The sequence below is a fragment of the Nyctereutes procyonoides genome, unplaced genomic scaffold, assembly GCF_905146905.1.
Source record: "Nyctereutes procyonoides isolate TBG_1078 unplaced genomic scaffold, NYPRO_anot_genome, whole genome shotgun sequence".
NCBI classification, from domain to species: Eukaryota; Metazoa; Chordata; class Mammalia; order Carnivora; family Canidae; genus Nyctereutes; species Nyctereutes procyonoides.
Genome location: NW_026575025.1, coordinates 2,472,143 through 2,493,171, shown reverse-complemented (window position 1 = coordinate 2,493,171; position 21,029 = coordinate 2,472,143). Strand labels below are relative to the sequence as shown.

At 35.2% G+C, this 21,029-nt stretch overlaps 1 protein-coding gene across 11 annotated transcripts in view; it reads right to left on the bottom strand.

The window, feature by feature from the left end:
- Positions 1-21,029, bottom strand: part of PHF21A (PHD finger protein 21A) — a 191,667-nt gene that overhangs the window by 150,992 nt on the left and 19,646 nt on the right. For 8 of the 11 annotated variants that reach the window (XM_055313066.1, XM_055313027.1, XM_055313005.1 and 5 more), the window contains 3 exons: positions 11,605-11,645; positions 10,139-10,250; positions 4,349-4,487 (listed from right to left, as the gene is read on the bottom strand). In XM_055313066.1, coding sequence (XP_055169041.1) covers positions 4,349-4,402 — 54 coding nt within the window. In that variant the 5' untranslated portion in view covers positions 4,403-4,487; positions 10,139-10,250; positions 11,605-11,645. Of the gene's footprint in view, positions 1-4,348; positions 4,488-10,138; positions 10,251-11,604; positions 11,646-13,282; positions 13,345-21,029 lie in introns of those variants that run through there. The other 3 variants (XM_055313011.1, XM_055313036.1, XM_055313047.1) reach the window with 2 other exon arrangements.

Genomic DNA, 21,029 nt, shown 5'->3' with positions numbered 1-21,029 from the left:
CCCAAGTTCCCTTGCATTTTAATTTTTCAATCTACTTCTTAATGCCAAGGAATCAGCTAGCAAATTTTGTTACTATTATTATGTCTCCTCCAACAGCCCCTGAACCCCAACTCAAATTTGCAGCTTCTGATCTACTGTGTGATATGCACAGTGAACTAATTCTAAGATGAACAAATAGGTTGTAATAGCTTAAGAAATGCCCCTTGAGTAAAATGTACACTCTTTGGTGAAAGATTTCTGATACTTATTGTAGTTGGTCAAGAGTCTTACTTCAGGTGCTTAGATACATTATGCACAGCTGAGGTTGCCAACCATGTAACTTCCATCTACACAAGGTATATATGAACTATATTCTACTTCATATATGACAGTAGTAACTCTTCTGTATCCTGGCCTTAATCTACAAAACAGTAATAAGACATTCCAAGAGCTCAGTGAAACTGAAACGCGACTTTATACATAGACATTCTTACAAGTGCAGCCTAAAGGCTAGCCTCATTCTTCAATGAAAAAAGTCCTTGGTTTTCTTTTTTAATTTAGTAACTAGAGAGTTGGCTACAACACTAAAGTTGCCTTTAAAAATGTATGTATGTATGTATGTATGTATTTGTTTGTTTATTTATTTATTTATTTATTTATTTATTTATTTATTTATTTATTTGGGGTGGGGGAGAGCGAGAGAGTGCGAGCACAAGCACAGGGAAAGGGCAAAGGGTAAGGGAGAAGCAGAGTCCCCACTGAGCAGGGAGCCTGACTCAGGGTTCAATTTAGCGACCGCCAAGATCATGACCTGAGCTGAAGACAGATGTTTAACAAATGGAGCCACCCAGGTGCCTTTTTAAAGCCAAAAGAAAAGGTTTTCTTCCATGATACTGGAACTTAAAAACTGACTGATAACCACATTAAGCCTCCACTCCTGGAGGAAATAAACCACCTTTCCTATATATAAGTAGTCAAGCTGCATTTTAGACAAGCAGAGGCAGAATAGGAGAAGCTGGACAACCTAACTACACCATCCATATCCCTAATGACTTTAAGCTAACACTGTGTTATCAAAATTAAACTACTTTCTTTTGCAAGAATGGAGCCATTTTTTATAAAGATATACTTTATGCCAAATGTTGGCATAAACTATAGCCTATTGGCAAATCCAGCCTACCACCTGTTTTTATAAAGTTTTATTGGGACACAGCCACACCCATTCATTTATATATTATCTCTGGCTGCTTTGTCTACATGGCAGCAATGTACTAGTGACAGAGACCATAAATGACTCACAAAGTGCAAAACATTTTACTATCTGGCTCTTTACAGAAAAAGTTTGCTAACCTCTGCTTTATACTATCCTCTGTTCCATGTAAATACTCCTAAAGTTTAAATATGGCTTCCATCAAATCTGTATAAAAATAATAAAAAAGGCAATTTCTCAAAAAGGGTGAGATACTCATCACAGGCCATTATTATTTAACATTTACTCAACATCAACCATGTGTACATCACAACTTTCTTAGCCATCTCTCTGTCCATAAAGAACAAAAATATACTTCCACCACAGCATACTTTCTTAACACGCGTCTATCCAGCAAGCTCAATTTTAGCCGTAATTCCATCCCTAACAAAATGCAAAAGGGAGGCTTTTGATCCAATACTTAGTCAAATGTACGGCCTGGCTTTGGCCTCAACCTAACAGCCAGTGCCTACTTTGATATCATTTCTGGCATTCCTGAACTTGTCACAATCAATGATCATGAGATTACCACACATCCAACCAGAATAACATCAGATTTATAAACAAGGCTTACCATTTGTATTTACTGTTAATATTTAACATTCTTCCCCAAATAGGAAAGTATTCTAAATGTAATTACAGTGAAAATTCTTACATGTGTTTTATAAGTTGAAATATTATAAATCAACATATAAATGATATTGCACAAATGAAATATGTAATAATCAAGGATGAACATAAAAGCTCTTTATCCTAAAAAAAAATAGTTAAATATATAGGGAAATAAACATAAATATTAAGAGACTGGGATAACTTTCAGAAGAACATTATATCCCTTTTGAGTCAAAAAGAGTAATTTAAAAAATTAAATTAGATTTTAAAACAGAATAAACATTAAATTTTTTCATAATTATAATTTCCATAAAATTGGTATGCTTGAATTAAAAATATAAAGCAAATGAATATTTAAGAATTCTCATTTTTAGGGGTGCTTAGATGGCTCAGTTGGTTAGGTGTCCAACTCTTAATTTTGGCTCAGGTCATGATCTCAGGGTTTTGAGATACAGCCCCATGTTGGGCTCCACACTAGGTGTGTGATTCTCTTTATCTCCCTCTCCTCTTCTACCCCGAATCTACCTTTCTGGAAAAAAAAAAAAAACATTTATCATTTTTAGTAATTTAGTTCAATTTAGGAGATGAGTCTTTCAGTAAGTCTTATTTGGGACTTGTTCATATCTTGTGAGGATGAACTAAAAGCAGAATGTCAATGCTGCCATCTCCAAATTTCTTGAGAGAAGGAATATCTCCTAAAATCACATACAACTTCATTAAATATCTTCGATCCATACAAATTTCAGATGGATTATTGTTTTCCAGAAATTCCTTTTATGATGATGTCAGCTTCGAACAAATTATGAATTTAACTGTTGTCATTTGCCATTCAGCCAAATTAAGTATTCATCACAACTCTAGGTTAAAATACTTACATCTGGGAAAAAGACTGCTTGATTTTATAAACAGATTTTTACTCTCTTCAATTAGTAACAGAAGCAAGGCCAAATAAAATAAAATGTGCATAACTTATTATATACTAAATTTCTTAAAATTACCATAAAACAAAACACTTCACATAGAGAAGTCCACCTGTACACAGCAAACTATAAGACTACTGCTGAGCAAGAGTTTAACAGATCCAAAGCAGAAGCAAGGATTTCTGAATACAGAGATTTGAAAAATTAAAACTATGTGTGTATGTCTTTGAAGCTTTCATGTTAGCTGTCATCCACCCTAATTCTAAGCAACTTGCAAATTTAGTAGTTATCAAAAGCCCACAGGGTGCTTCCAACAATTTCAGAAATTAACCTTAAACTATTCAGATAACACAAGAGAAACTTGTTCCCTTCTCCTTTCACTTCCACACCCCAAACATTCAAAAGCAGTCAATTCATCATCATTTATCACTTTTGATTGTATGTATGTGTTTATTTTGAACCTGGGACCACATTCCGGCTAATGTCTAGGAAAGGGATAGAAACAGTGATACTCTGTTTATGAAATATATGTTAATGATCCAGTTATTTAAGAATAGCTTTATTTCTGGGTTAATTATATTAAATAAGATTTATTATACATATAAAATATATTACATATTTAATATTTCATCGATATTATTATATAAATATAATTGTTAACATATTTTTATTTATATTTTTTAAGGTTTGTTAGCCTATACACCTGAGGTAAATATTAAAAATTGTGAAATTTGGGCAGCCCGGATGGTTCAGCGGTTTAGCGCCACCTTCAGTCCAGGGTGTGATCCTGGAGACCTGGGATCGAGTTCCACGTCAGGCTCCCTGCAAGGAGCCTGCTTCTCCCTCTGCCTGTATCTCTCTCTCTGTCTCTCATGAATAAATAAATAACATCTTAAAAAAAAATTGTGAAATTTTAAATGTAAACATCTGTGAAGGTAGTAACATTTTTCTTTTTTTTAGATTTACTTATTGGAGACAGAGAGAGGACAGGGGGAGGGGCAGAAGGAGAAGGAGAGAGAGAATCCCAAGCATGCTGCCTGCTGAGAGTGAAGAGCCCAATTCGAGGCTACATCTCATGATCCTGAGACCATGACCTGAGAGGAGATCAAGAATCATAGGTTTAACTGACTGAGCCACCAGGCACTCTAGCAGTGATGTTTTCTTTACTAAAGATTAGAATCAAGGCATAAAGCTGAGTTACATGCAAAAACTTCAGTATAAATGGTAGTCAACTAAAACATGGCTCATTACTTAAAATACACAAGTTAGGTCACATGAACCAAGTTTTTCAGATGAACCAAAAAAAGAAAAAAAAGAGTGTGGGTTATTTTTTTTAACACCTTTAGTATTTGAAAAAAAATATTTTCCATTCTTTTCTCTGGAAAGAAAGTCAGGAATATTCTATTAAAGTTCTTAAAAGTACTGTCAGTGAATTTGTTACTTATCAATAAAAGGCAAAAGACATGATTCTTGGACAACTGTCTGAAAGACAATTAAAAAGTGTACTGAAATTCAGAGATAGGCGAGTTTACTAATCTTAGCCATTACTTAATAATACAACATAGGTGAAACCAATAATGGAACATACCTGGTGAACCTGAATTTCCACTTTAAGAGCCTCCTGTAGAGTCTGCAACTCCATCCTCCACCTTCTCCACTTTCTGTCTGCTAATTCTACAGTTTCTTCAGCCTCCGTTTAAAATAACAAACTCCTCTTCTCACTGCAGCTGTGGAGATCATAAAACGTTTTGGATCATAAAGGAAATATTCGTGTTAAATAAAAGAAATTACATTAGTTGAAAATTAGTTGATGCTCTAACACAGAGCATGAAATGTCCCAAACAGATTTATTTCCAAAATGAGTATTTTTCACTGAATTAGTACCAAAATTTTCTGGGTTTTATTCTCTGAACATTCATTCCTCCACAGAACACTTCAAATAAGTAAGAAATGGGAGCAGAAGGGAGGTGTTTAATCTGGTCATGAAAACATCTAAGCACACTTAGATGCTCAGCACTATAGTACATACTACATTCTGAGGATACAGAGCTGAACAAGACCACTTCCTTCCTAAATGAGCTGGGAATCTAGAGGCCGAGACTACAACCATCCAGGACACACTGTCCTTAGAGACACATAACAACAGAGTCATACATTTTTAAACATCACACAGAGTGAACTGGAAAGTTCAGGGTCTCTCAGAGGTTAAAGAAGGCCAGAGTACTTTCATTTGGATGGACTCTTACTCTATTTTAAAAATAAACCTCAAAACAGGAAAATTCTGGTATTATTTAAAGGTTTACATTTAACAAATTAATACTTTATATAGATACAATGCAATGTAACTTTCATAAAGTTACGACAGGAATGTTAAATAATAATCCTATCCTGTATAATAGAGGTGGCAGTCTAGCAATGGAAATCTATCAATTTCCAGCTTGATAATGAACACCATCTTCTTCAAGCCTGCCAGCCCATCTCTTCTGGCTATATGTATAACTGCAAGTGGCAATAATGTCAAAAGTCTAGATTTGTGAATGTGAGCCTTCCTTTGCGAATGCTCTGCTTATCACTAATATTTAAATGAACTCAATGGCTAATTTCTCTTTTAATTTTTTTTTTCTTGAGTGTGGCCTCAGACATGATTTGAGGTACCCTCCCAAAGCAAAAGTTTGCTTTTGCCAAAATAAATCTAAACTTTACTTCTGTTCTTTTTCCTCTTTGTACCTATAAAACTTGCAGCTAGAGCAGCTTTTCAATATTCTTAACAACTGAGGAAGGGAGCAATCATGAATCTAAAAGAACCAGTACTCCTTAAACCAAATGAAATTCATAATCTTTACATTTCCAAAAATTATTTATCCATGGATCAAGTCCATAATCAACCTAAGTTTCTTAAAACGTCTTTAAAACCGTATTTAACAGTTATAATGGAATCATTAACTATAGAATATATTCCTATGAATTTATTTTTCATTATATTTGCTTAATCTCGCTAGACTTAAAACATCACTGGCAATCTCTCCCCTAGGATTTATATACTATGAAATATTATATAAAAATACTCAAAAAACAACAAATTTCAAAAATGTAAAATTCATTCAAAGTTAACATTTATGGAGGTTAGGAAAGGATTACTATATAATGATACTATCAACAAAAAAGGCAGTATGTTTAGGGGAGACAATTTTGAAAAGGAACCATATTTTGATGAACAAACTACAAAAGCAGTTTTTTAGCTACTTATCTCAGAAAATCTATGGACTGTAATAAATATCAGAATCATGAAATTAGCAAGACTAAGGTTTTTGTTGTCACATAAGTTTACTCTATATACAAAAGCAAATGTTAAAACTATAGCATTGCTTTCATTTTTATTTTATTTTATTTTTTAGATTTCATTTTTAAGTAATCCCTATATCCAATGGGCAGTTGGATCTTACAACCCTGAGATCAAGAGCTGCATGCTCCACCAAATGAGCCAGCCAGGCGCTCCTCCCTTAATTTTAAGAACTAAAATAATCCTACTCAAATTTGTAACTTACATATATTAGAGTTATTCCTGAAAACAGTACTTGACTCAGTTGAATTAGTTTTCATTTTTGAAAGATTCTATCAGAAAATATGTCCAAAAATGATTCCTTATAATTTTTGTCAAATTAAGAATCACCTTGAAGTTAAACGAGCATTTTTAACAACAGAAAGGCCATATTTGATTTTACTGGTAGCAACATAGCACATCATAGTTCAACTCAACATATAAACTCTGGAAATGAAGAGCAAGTTAAAAACAGAGAACTTACAATATAGAACTTACAACATATACAACAAAGGGTTAACAATTTATACATTAGAGTGCTCACAAATTAATTTTAAAAATATGAAAAAGCAACTCACAGAAGAATAAGCATGACCAACAAACATGGAAAACATCCATCTTCAATAGTCATAGAACTGTAAATTTTAAGAAGGTAAGTTTGGTCTATCAATCTGACAAAGATTTGTAGAAATAAGAATACTCTGAGAGCTGTCAAAAGTTTGGGGCAGGTGGCACTTTCATAATTTGCTACTGGTTATCTCTGGATGGTAGCAATAAGGATTATTTACTTTCAATTTTTCAGAGTATTGATGTTTTGACATTTTTCCACAGAAAATATGTACTTATTTTTAAATTTAAAAAAATTAACTGAGGATTGCTAAAACCTCAGAAAATTCGATACTGATGAAACAAAATGTTCAGGAAAAGAAAAAGTAAAACCAGAACTTAACCTGGAGGCTCTAAATGTCAAAGAGTGCCTTGCACGATAAGAAGCCTGTAACTCAACTTAATGAGGAGCTGACAGCTTTTATTCCTTCATCAGATTGTTGTCTTATTAGAGACACAGAGAGACACAAAATTTTATTTGGCGATGACTAAATGCCAATTATTCATTTTATTTCAAAATAAAACTGAAGGGTTAAAAAAGTTAGTGACTTGTTATAAAAAAAAAATTATGAAGGATTAGAGGATTCATTTTATATCCTACTTCTTCAAAAAGTTCTCTTTCTGGAGAGCAGTTTTAAGAGATTGATCTCTACCTAAAGGAACACATTATATACATATATTTATAGCTTATAAAAACAAGGCAAGCACATGTTGAATCCTTTTAAGAAATATTTTGGGGGTTTAGACAGCTTATGCAGCTATCATACGATGACTATTTGGGGGCAGTTTACAGCATCATAAAAAAGGTTTTATTTGCTAAATTTGTAGAAGGATGATTTATCATATTTTGACCAATTCCAGTAAGTTATAACTAACAAATCAGTTGCTACAAGGTAAATATAAACAGACTCACGAAGCAATAATGGACACACTTTACAATGTACAATGTAAATGTACAATGCCTTTTACTACCCAACAGCTCTAAATGCTACCATCAGAGAGGACAATGGCCTAGTACAAAATACCAACAACATTTGTTATCTTCAGAACTGTACATGCCAAACTACTAGGACACCTAATGGCTTCTCACCTTCAAATAACATAAAACCAAAAACATGAACAAATAAAAATTCCACAAACCAACAAAACAAAAATAATAATCAAATCCCACTAAAAAAAACAGCTGTGATGTCTGGAAAGCACACTCACTATCCCCCTAAAACAAGAAAAAAACGGATTCCATTTACTTGCTACACAACCACTCTTAGCCTCAGGGTTTTTAATTTGTTTGTTTGCTTATAAATCAGAAAAATGGGAACAGTATCATCTACTCATAAAACTGTTATGAGGTTTAAAAGAGATGAAGTTACACAAAAAGCTCTTTGTAAACTACAAAGTTCTATGTTATTGTTAACATACTTAACTCTTTTATTCATACAAACAAACTTTTTAATAAACTTCTCACCACAGTATATTGCTGAGAAGACTGTAGGCTTTCCTACTTTCAAATTCTCTAAACAAGGGGCTTTTAACTATTTTGGTGAGTAGGTTCTGCTTAGAGATATGTAACCTCCAGGTCTTTCATTATGACTCTAATAATGTAGTAATGCTGTACCTCTGAATTTACTGCTAAGAAACAATGCTCTGTTCCTGAATTGGCATAAACATTTTTTCCCATCAAAACTCAAGTTATCTACCAAGTGTCTTTAACTAACAGTAAGTCCATAAAACACTGTGCCCTCAGACTGAATTCTCTAAAAATGGACAGCTCAGTATTCTCTATACCAAATATTTATTTGGTGTAAGACTCCAGTTGTTGTTTTCTATTAATTAAGTAAACTCCACACCCAATGTGGGGCTTGAACTCATGGCCCTGAGATCCAGTCTCATGCTCTACTGACTGAGCCAGCCAGGTGCTTCAAGACTCCACTTTTGACTTACATGTTATACAGAATACTGTTTAGAGTATGTTCAATAAAAAAAAAAAAAAAATAGAGGGGTGCCTGGCTGGCTCAGTCAATGGAATGTTCAATTCTTGGTCTTGGGGATGTAAGTTCAAGCCCCACAATGGTATAGAGGTTACTTTAAAATTAAAAAAAAAAAAAAAAAGTAGAGAGATGCTCAGCGGTTGAGCATCTGCCTTCGGCTCAGGGCATGACCCCTGGGTCTGGGATCAAGTCCCTTATCAGGCTCCTGTGGGGAGCCTGGTTCTCCCTCTACCTGTGTCTCTGCCTCTCTCTCTCTCTCGTGAATAAAAAAATAAAATCCTTAAAAAAAAAAAAAAGTAGAAAGTCTTGCTAGATCTATGTGTCCTTACTTGTCACATGTCAAGTACTAAAATATCAGGTTTCAATTTGTACAAAAATGCTAAGAGATGTAACAATATCTTTAAATTTTAACTTAACTAGCTATTAAGTGCTAAAAAACAATCACAGATGCTAAAAATAATAAAGCTCTTTAGTAGCGTTTATTGAAAACTAATATTTACTAACATGAATAAAAATGACATTAAAAAATATATAATGTTTGTTTTCATGGTGGTATCTCTTTGGTGACACTCCGCATGTCAACAGAAAATGCTACTGCACAAAGAACTTTTAGCAATCCTGATTTCAGAGGACTACCTTCTGACACTGGGAAGGCTACTATGCTCACATCTTGGTACTAACAGCTGTTGACAAATATCACCCGAGCTAGTGAGACTGATGTTTCTCAACCATTAGATTAGATTTAAACATACACACACACACACAATTAGATTTATGATAATGTCTGAATGTGTTTGAATATAAAATATATATCTCTCCTCTGTGTTTTGTTTTTGGAGGGAGGGGCCAGATCCTTATTTAGAAAAAGAAAAGGAATACCAATAGAAGTTATACCATTGCCACAAAACGTCAAGTCAGGGTCTCCCTGACAGCACCCTCTTCCTTCATGGTCTGCTGCACTGTCTTGCATCTCACCCTACTACCAATGTTCATTCTGATAATGCAGTTTCTACCTCAGCTTCCCAGGACAGGCCTAGCTGACATACACATTTTTCTGTTTCCTACCTGTTTTTACAGAAATCAAGCACGTCTACTAAAATCAGCCTAACTATATCCAACAAGAATATTGAGAGTAAACTTAAAAACTTACAGAAATTCGGAATGGAGTCTGGAGAGTAGTGTATAACGAGCACAGTGACAATGAGAAGATTTTAGAGTTGATTGCCACATTTCCTATAGAATGCTATTTAATGATTAAAAAAAAAAAAAAAACAAAACTGTCCAGATAAGCCTGGGCAGAATCATATAAATATTTACTACACAAAGGATAACACAAGAAGGTGTGGTGGTCTTGGCATAACCAAAATAAGTACTTTAATAGAAGTGGAAGTTATGGGAAGATAGATTTCAGATCAATTTAAGGAAAAACTAAGGATTAGAGCTGTACAAAAAAGGAATGGGTTACCTTATGAGGTAGTGGGCTCCCTGTCATTAGAAGTATTCAAGAATGCTGCATATCATATCCCCCTCTTGGAGATTCACAATGCACATTAGCATATTAAAGGTTCTGAGAAGTCCTGCAGTAAAGAAACCTGTTTAACTTTGTTTAACGCAGCATTTCCCAAATTATTTGACCACAGAACATTTTTCCCACCCCCACCCCACCTCAATAATATTTACTCACTTCTGTGGAACTAGAATTCCTCAGAAAACATTACAGAAAATAATGAGCTACACTTTTTTAAATGTAGTATTCAATATGTACCTGAATAACAATCTGTCTGGGATATAGAAGAAATTGCCATACCGGTTAAAGACTGGAAGAGAAAAAGCCCTTAAGGTCTCTTCTCTAAAATTCTGTGATTCTATCACATCTCAAAGAAAAGGGCTATAGGGTCTTGATTATTTATTTAAAAAGGTTCCATGAGACAGCCAAGTAGAATAAAAAGGTAGTAAAATGCAAGGTTAACTGGTTCAAATGCCTCCCTTTCATGTTCAAAGCCCAATCCCTAAAAGATAAGAGAGACACCTCAAGGACAGTAAATTATCAAAAAGAAGCCCTAACCAAATATCTACTCCAGTCACTAAATTAATTAAAATTTGAGAGAATTTAAAAAACAAAAACAAAAAGAAGTAGCCTTGTATTAGGGAATGATACTATTCCAGCTCTGGTTTCATTTTTTTTTTTTTCATAATACATGCTCTCCAAATAAGGTTAATATTTGTTTGATCCTTAGTCACTAGACTGCCCTGTGCAATCTGTGATCTTGAATTAGACATTCAAAAAAATGATTAAAGTGTGACAATTTATAAGCTGTTAGAGTAGATACTAAAGTAGATAATAGGAAAAAAATATGTTTGCCTATATGCCCCCACACTGCTACATTTCACTGTCTCTCTTATTTTTGCCTCTTTTAGAATTATACAAACACACACTAAAAATGTAATATCAGAAATGAAGCCAATCCAGCATTACATTTAAGGATATAAATGCTTAAGAGTCCCAAATTTCAAAGTCAAGGTTCCCATAGTTACATTAACCTAGCCATTTTGCACATATACTAAGGCCATCAAATTTAACAGCATATTAAGTAATACAAAACACAATAGGAACCTGAACTTTTGAAATTCCTGACTTTAGGATTTTCAGCTCTAACCACTGCATTAAGGACATTTTTGGCAAAGGGGACCTTTACATTTTAACAGGTTATCAAATATAGGAACATGCAAGCCTAGCAGTATTATTAGAAACACAAATGCATTTGAGATACGGTTACGTGAAATTAGACAAAAATTCACTTTTACTCAATGCAAACAGTAAAGCTTCATTTCTGGGAGAAAGTTTTTTTGAAAAAAAAAAAATCACTGAACATTTGAATTATTACCCAACTAGCATCAGGCACACTACGCCTGCCTCATGAAAGTACTTACCAATTTTGGGGAAACAGGCTCTCCTTCAGCTTTCTTGCTCCCTACAGCAGAAGAAGGGGAAAATAGAATTAGACTACAAACACAGATTTATGACATGTCATCAAAAGCTGAAGACTTAAAGATTTCTGACTTTATGAAAAAACAAAACACAAAAATCTCCAAAGCTTTAACCGCCACCCCACCCTCTCAAAAAAGAAAGAGAGGTAGTTTTCACAGCAAGGAAAAAATTCAAAGGCAGTTAAATCTCTAATTTTCCATTTTTCACTATTCCAGTTTTTCCAAGACAAGGAAAGTAAGTAGATGATGGTTTCCCTTTCCTAAGAGACACACAAAAATAAAATGCACCTTATCTAAGTAATACACAAATACAGGCTCATCCCCAACAAATGGGCCTCATTGTTCATTGCTTTATAGTAACGAGGTAACGCCACTGACACTTAGTTCTGTCTATTTAAAGTGTCTTTTTTCAATTAATCTTGAAATGGACTTCTACAAGGCTTTAAAATTCACAGCATTTTATATGTCACTGTAATTTCAATTAAACTTTTCATTCACATTCTTCAAGTCTCACCACTTCAGACTGTAATACATACACAAGGGTGCCTTTCTCTCTGCCACATATTTAATCAGTGATAGAGCCAGAAAGAAAATTAAGATTTTGGGATCTCGATCTAATGCTCAATGATGCTTTTATCAATTGCATTTTTTAAGATTAACTAAACTCCATTAAGTTGACTTCAAAGTTAGAAAAGTCAAGTCAGGCTATACTGGTTTTGTTTTTTGTTTTTGTTTTGTTGTTTTTTTTTTTTTAATTTTATTTTTAAGTAATCTCTACACTCAAAGTGCAGCTGGAACTCATGACTCTGAGATCAAGAGTTTCATGCTCTACTGATGAAGCCAGCCAGACATCCCAATATCGTTTAACTCTGCCTCACCCCAAACTTCTTTTTCAGTTAAACAACATGAGGAAACAAGGCTTTTCTCCTAATATTTTAGTATTAAGTACTTAAACTCTACATTCAATGCTCTAAACTTATGTTTTAAACATAGTATATTTGTTGAGTGATGTTACTTCAGTAGTGTTCTCATTTCAAGGGATTATTTCAAAAAATCATGTCATCCAGATTATAAATTTTTATTTAATCAAGTACAGTCATAACAAACATGCAGTAAAATAATTTAAAAGGGCCTCAATTCATGCAGTTAACATTTCAAAAGAAATTAAATTTGCTATTTTATCCTGTCTTTTCTTTAGCAGCAGTACTTCTGAAAGTTCTCAAGTCCATATAAATGGCTATTTTAGTCACCAAGATTAGAATGACTTCCAACCAAAAGAAAAAAATCATGCAAAGGTCTATAAAGTGATGTGATTATTTAAAAGTGGATCCTCACAAGGAAAAAAATTATAACTGTGTGGTGATGTATGCTTACTGAACCTACTGTGATAATCATTTTGCAATATATGCAGATATTGAATCATGCTGCACACCCAAAACTAATATAATGTCATAGGTCAGTAATATCTCAATTTTTAAAAAGCGAATTCTTAACATTATAGATAGCACCTACAGGATTCTGTACCACTCCGAACAGTATCAGGCACAGACTAAATGTTCAGTAAATATTTGTTAAATGAATGAATGAACTGAGTGGACCCTTAACTCTATTGATGACTTACTTTCCCTATGAGACATTTCTTGTTAGCTTTTTCATGCTGGTGATAATGTCTTTTTTTTTTTTAAAGATTTATTTATTTATGATAGACAGAGAGAGAGAGAGGTAGAGACACACAGGAGGAGGGAGAAGCAGGCTCCATGCCGGGAGCCCGACGCGGGACTCGGGGACTCGATCCCAGGACTCCAGGATCGTGCCCTGGGCCAAAGGCAGGCGCTAAACCACTGAGCCACCCAGGGACCCCTGGTGATAATGTCTTATGCATCAATCCCCCACAGCATTATTTGTTAAACGAATGACTTTGGATAAAAAACAGATCAGAAAGAAAGATACTGCCATTTTAAAATGTAATGAAAAGAAAAAGACTGATATATTGTACTAAATTAAGAACCTCTATTCACCTAAAAAACACCATTGAGAGAATGAAAAAACAAGCCACAGAATTGGAGATGACAATTCCAACACATACAATGGTTTATAACCGTAACATATGAAATATGTTGAAACTCAAAGTGATCGGGACAGAATTGGGATTTTTACTTCCACATATATGGCATCTGACAAAGTGAAGTCACATTAACTCTTCTGAAAAGTCATATTCAGTAAGGAGATACAATGGATGTGTATCTTAACTCTAGGGCATTTTCTCCAAAACTCAATAGCAGAGTTAATCCCCAAATTGATAAAGAATTTTACCATGAAATCATGATATTATAAAACTATTCATAAAACTGCTTGCAGGGACTGTAGATATCACATAGGAAATCAAAGCCTGAGGGGTTAAATTACTTCCCCAAAGGTCACACACCAATTGGCTGTTAAGCTGGAGAAAGCTTACGGACCGGACCCTGAGATTCCTTTGACCAAGCTGGCCTTTCCACTAATCTCACCTCCTCTCAACCAGGCACAGTAGTAACATTTCTAAAAAACAAACTACAATAAATGCTGGCAAAGTATTTTTGGAAAAAGTCCCCATACAAAGTTTTAAAGAAAAATCATTATAAGTAAGCTATATAGGGCAAGTTTTAAAACTTGAGATCCTTTTATGCCTAAGGGAGCCTCATGAATGGACTTCAGAGGGATTTGCCAACCCTACAATACTACTGGCTAAATTCTATATGTATAAGAATTCTGGGAAGAGGACCCATACCTTTAATAAGATTTGCAAAGAAGTTCAGATACCAAAAAAAGAGTCAATTATTTTTAGACTAATGATTTTTAAACACTGTGTGTCACAACTACCAAAGATTATTGATTAATTAGATGATGACTGATTAATTGACTACCATTTGGAAACTGATAAAAAAATATTGTATTTATATAATTTAGTAAGAATTAGCAATAAAATGTATATATAAATGTGTATTTTAACACTATCTACATGTAAAATGTATTTAAGTCTGAAATGCAAGTTTGATTTCTTCATGTTAAGCTGATTAAAGTCCACTTGTTTCTCACATACTCTTCACACTCAGAGCTAAGGTGATTAAAAATTTTAACCATATTTGCTTAAATGTTTCAAATACAGACTTATTCTTTTTTTTTTTTAAGATTTTATTTATCTATTCATGAGAGACACAGAGAGAGAGGTAGAGACACAGGCAGAGGGAGAAGTAGGCTCCCTACAGGGAGCCCAGGTCTCCAAGGATCACAACCTGGGCTGAAGGCGGCGCTAAACTGCTGAGCCACTGACACTGCCCTCCACAGATTTATTCTTAAAAATACACTCAAAACACATATGGTGAACTAAATAAAATTATTTTTGCTTTTAGAAATGAATATTATCTTGCTAACATAATTTCCCATGATTTTTTGCCAACCGAAGATGGTTCACCTCTCCAGAACTTCACAGGTAGTTGCTTTAATTAGAATTGGTAAAGAAATGAATCATTCAGATTTCTAATATGGTTGTAAAATTGAAAAAAACCATCAATAAATCAAAGGTGATTAATAACAACTTAAGTACCCTTTGTAAAATACCTAAAACCTTTGTATATGAAGAACATATATTAAATAATAAACAAATTTTGCAGAGAAAAGGTTTAACATTAGATCATGTTTTAAATTAAGCTAAAATTCATCCCACTACAAATTCGAACAATTAAGTTTATAGTCTGTGCTCAATCATAAATTTTGATAAGGGACTAGAATAGCACAGATAATTGTCATTCAAAGACACTTTAAAATGTCACCTTACACAGAAGATTCAATCTCTTCTCTTCTACTACACCAAGCTGATACACTAATTTGATACACAATAAGTTTTACTGTTTTTTATCTATCCTTCCTAACTTCTAACAGAAAGCATAATAAGTTTGAAATAAATTTAAATGCAAATAACTGTTCAGAAGAAAAAGCAGAATCCTGCTTAATGAGAGTTAGTCCTTTAGGCCCCAATATCATAATCATTCCTGTGTCCCCCATCTGTCTTCTTACCCTCTCATGGACATCCCTCTAGCATTTCTCCCCTCAGTTTCAAGAAGCATCCATTTTCCCCTCATTACTGGATCATTTTGTTTCTGTTTCTTCCATCTTTTTTTTTAAGATTTTACTACACCCAACATGAGGCTCGAACTCACAACCCTAAGATCAAGAGTTGTACATTCCACTGACTGGAGCCAGCCAAGCACCGCTGTTTCTTCCACCTTAAAAAAAAAAAAAAAAAAAAAAAAAAAAAGCCTCCCTTAACTCCATATCCTTCTCTAGTTACTACCCCACGTCTATGCTCCTGCTCCTGCGTATAGGAAAATTCCATTATCACTGTCCCTAGTTCCTTCTCATTCTCTACTGGATTCACTCCATTAGGGCTCTGGTCTCCTATTCTTAAGATCACCAATGACCTCCCTGCTGCTAAAGCCAATAGAAAAGTCTCAGCCCTCACTTCCATCTTTGATCAGTAGTATTTGACCCAGTTGATCATTCCTTCCTTCTTGAAATCCTTTCTCTCCTGACTCCCCCAGGACACCACTCGATCTTGATTTTCCTCCTAATCTCTCTGGCCACTGTTCTGGATTTCTTATGCTGGTTTCTTCTCACCTCAGAATACTGAACTGCCCCAGGGCTCAGTTCTTGGAACTCTTCCCATTAGGTAATCTCACCCACTCTCATGGCTATAAAAGGATCCGTACACTGGTGACTCCCAAACTTTTATCTCCAGCTCAGACCTTTCCCCTGAATTCCAAACTCATATAGCCAACTGCCCATTCAACAGTTGTCAAATAGGTTTGATTACTCTTGATCACCTATCCCCCAACTTCCTCCTCAGAGTAATCCCTACCTCAGTAAGTGGCAACTTTATCCCTTTGGACCAAAACCTTAAAGTCATGGCTCTTTTCCTCTTTTTTCCACACCTTATATCCAATCTAATAGCCAACCACCTTGCCTCCACCATCAAAATACAGACTTGGACCACTTGCATCAACTCCACTACAACCTCCTTGGTCCAAGCCACCCTCATCTTTCACTTAGATTATTACAATAGCCGCCTAATTGCCCTCCCTCCTTTCCATCTTTGTCTTGCTACAGTCTATTCTCTCAGCAGCCAGAGTGCCATTTCAAATTCCAAGACAGATCCAGTTACTCCTCTATTCAAAATCTCCTCCAATGGTATCCCACCATACTCAGAAAAAAAAAGCCGTCCTTTAAAACAGCCCAAGAGATTCTAAGTGATTTGGGCCTCCGTTAGTCTCAGATCTCCTCTCCTCCCCTCTCCCCACTGCTTAATCTGCTCCAGCCATACTCACCTCTTTTTTGTACTTCAAAAACTCAAAACAAGTTCCCTTCTCAGGGCTCTTCTATTTGCTTTTCCCTCTGACTGGAATAGTCTCTTCCATAAAATATCTTCACAGTTCACTCCCTCAAAATGTTTAGGAAATCTACATACAGCAGTTGCGAGAGGAGAATACTGAAATAAAGACTACAACTAAAAAATAATAAAAAAAAAAGACTACAACTGTCCTCAGAATTGTTTCTCTTCCCAAACTTACTGTGAGGATCTTCTTTCTTATGCCAACAATACCCTTTTTACCTTCTCCCCACCTAGCCAAATCTCAGCCAGTCATTCAGGTCCAGATAAAGATTCAGTGATAAATGGAGACCTTCCCTAACCACTGCAACTCCCAGATCTTCCCTTCTTTGAATTCTCAGTTTATCATCTCTCACATTCATCTTAAAATTTAACCACACTGTCTCACATTGTAACTTATATGTCTTATCTCCCTATGTGCACACACGCGCAAACACACATGTAGAATAGAAATAATGCCTTGCACAAGTAGTTCTCAAACCTGTAAAACTTCAAAAAATACATAAATTCACAGCCTACCCTTAATGATTCTGCACTCATGATGTTTGATTTAGAGCTCAGATATCTCTATTTTTTTTAACTCCCCCCAGAAGATTCTGAAGGATAGGGACTGGGAATCATTGCCTTACAGTCCTCTACGTCCTTCAGTACCTATGAAAGTAAGCCTTCAAAGAGCCTACAGCTAGAATGGACACCCCAGAGAACCAAATCCATTCCTTCATTCCACAGGGGAACGGCAATCCAAGAAGTCTACATGACTAGCCAAAAGCTACAAAGGTTAGTAAGAGGTAAAGCCCAACCTAAAACCCAGATTTACTGCTCTCAATCTAGGAATTCTTCCATTAGGCTGTGCATAAATAAATGAAAGTAATAAAAATCCACAATTCACAGACAGGCACAGTAAACAGTGATTTTTTTTTATACTTGACCAGTTATTACAAGTCCAAGTTCTTTTTTTTAAATTTTTATTTATTTATGATAGTCACACACAGAGAGAGAGAGAGAGAGGCAGAGACATAGGCAGAGGGAGAAGCAGGCTCCATGCACCAGGAGCCCGACATGGGATTCGATCCCAGGTCTCCAGGATCGCGCCCTGGGCCAAAGGCAGGCTCCAAACCGCTGCGCCACCCAGGGATCCCCTACAATGTCCAAGTTCTAAGACAGTGTGCATTATTAGCTTCTATATGTTTGAAAATGTGAGCAACATTAGCTGACAAAAGACTTAAAAGGCCAGAGAGTAATTGTGAGAAGGCTAACAATTAAAAAATAATTTTTACCAAGTCCTCTTGCAATATGTATAAAAACTTATAAAATCATTTATTTTATAAATGAGAAGTATTAGGAGAAATAGACAGAAAGAAGAAATCTTCCTTCATCATGCTATAAAGTACAAAAATTCTTTATTCAAAAGCTTCCACAGCTCACAAAGCTGTAAATGTTTTCTGAGTCTAATCATAACATAAACTTCTTAATTACAGATCAGACTTAGTAAATCACCCCATATCCCAAGATAACTCAAATTCTTATCTTAATAATCAGTTAACCCAGGTCCAAAACTCTTGCCGTCAATAACAAAAAAACAACTCAGATACCTATAAGGCATTACAAAAGAGTTTGGGTTTATCCTGGTGTATAGGGATTTAAGCAAGTGTCTCCTATTAACACTAATGGGAGTTCTGGGTGTAAACCATAAGCACCAAGGAGGAGGATCAATGCCCAGCACTGCATCTGTGAAAACCCTTTCTATTGCACTAACTGCAACTACTGGGACTTGTTCTCTCAGAAATGGGATAATAGACCCAAATTCCTATGTCTCTAAAGCACAAAGATAATTCAAGTAAAAATCACTAAGGACGGTCACTAGTAAACAGCTGATTTTAAAAATATACAAGAAAAAGCTAAACTAAAACATCTGACACACTGAGGAAATTTTATAAAATAGCAACAACCAACACGCACAGAAGAAACTAGTGAATTGCTGGAGATAAAAATTCACACAAAAATTCAACAAGACTAAGTTAATCATGGGATCCCTGGGTGGCACAGCAGTTTAGTGCCTGTCTTTGGCCCAGGGCGCAATCCTGGAGACCCAGGATCAAATCCCACGTCGGGCTCCCGGTGCATGGAGCCTGCTTCTCCCTCTGCCTGTGTCTCTGCCCCACCCCTCTCTCTCTTTGACTATCATAAATAAAAAAAAAAAAATAGAAAAAAAGAAAATTAAAAATAAAAGACTAAGTTAATCAAAATTTTAACAATTAGAGCACAGTAAACCCAAGTATAGCCAGAAGCTTGTCCAAAGAAACACACACAAACAAAACAAAAACTCCTCCCCTGATGGAGCCCTAAGTACACTACAACCCTTGCTTTTAAAACACAGAAGAAAACTCCTGCTGCATTGATAGCCAGAATAATCACAGAGTACTTCCAGAAAAACGGATAACAATCACAAGCTGCTAAGGACGACCAAACTAACTAAATAAAAATTAAAGCACCTTATTGTCTTCCCATACCGCCTCACTTCTCAATATAGCACTGCTGTACTCACCAGGCTAGAAAATGAGCAGGTGCCTTTCAGGCTATAGAGAAATTACTGAGACACACACAGCCCAGTCACAAACACAAACACAAAGGGAATGATATTCTTTCACTTGAAGGGGCTTAAGAAATGCAAGGCTTTGCTGTAGGCCTAGAAAACTAAGAGTAGGCCTTACCGAAGAAATGAGGAAAGAGCCAAGGTTTACTCCAAATCCACATTCAAAGACTAAAAGAATTAACATTTATCTCAATTAAAATGCTTTGGCAACAATTCTTTAAAAAAAAAAAAAAGGAGAAATTAAGATTTTCCCCGTTCCTAACCCCAAGAGAAAATCAGAATCTTTTCTCTCTACACAGGTTTAGCTCCACAACACAAATAAAAGAGAATCCTGACTTAAGGCCTGAAAACTAAACATGGTTCCATAACACTCACATTAAAAACAAAACATAAAGCTATGTAGTTCAACATATTGATTCTTTATCATTGCTGCTATCATTAATGAACATTTAGCATTTTATCTGTACTTTCAAATGTCAATGAGAAATTGAAAAAGCTACAATATGCTGGGGATTTTAACTTTTGAAACAAAAACCACAGAGAAACACGAGTCTGAAGCATAAAGCCTCAATCATGCTGATAAGTGGTCCTAAAAGTTGAAAGTGAAAGCAATATACACACACACACACACACACACACACACAAAAAAGAAGTTTGCTTGATATTAATGCTAGCCTTTAAAACCAAAAATATGTTCTGTTACAGAAGACTGAAATCAGGGCTTCCATTAACCTTGTTAAAAAAAAAAAAAATCCCATGAGCATGGATTTTTTTTCCTAAGTCTCTTCATCAGAGCAGCATGGGGTCCCATTAGGCACCCTATTTTACTTCCACCTTATAAATAACGTTAGCTATTCGCTATTTCCATGGAAACCAAGTACAGAGAAACCCACTTAAATGAATACCGGTTAAAGGAATAAGTTTTATTTTAGAAAGACTTTGCTGCTCTAGATGAACTCTACTGGGGAATACTACAAAGTTGTCTTAAGTATAATTTTTAAAAATATATCTTTGGTGTAGAGGAAGCTTACTAGAGGTCCTGTTAAGTAAGTACACTCCTTGCACTAAACTAAATATGCCAAACAGCATCATAACATTAAAGATACCTTTTCAATGCATTGCACAGGGGTTTAGATGCACAACACCCAATGACCATGCTTCCTCATGCATTGGGGTGGAATAATTACCCCTATGGGTCTAATTTAAACTAATAAAAGCAAGGAAATTCAGAAATAAGGTTACCATCACCTTGTGGTGATTAGTAATGAAAAGCCCCACAACTGTAGGCACATATACAACTTACTACTCCTCCAAAGAGGAGTGAACAAGGGAGCAAATAACTTAAGTTCCTAA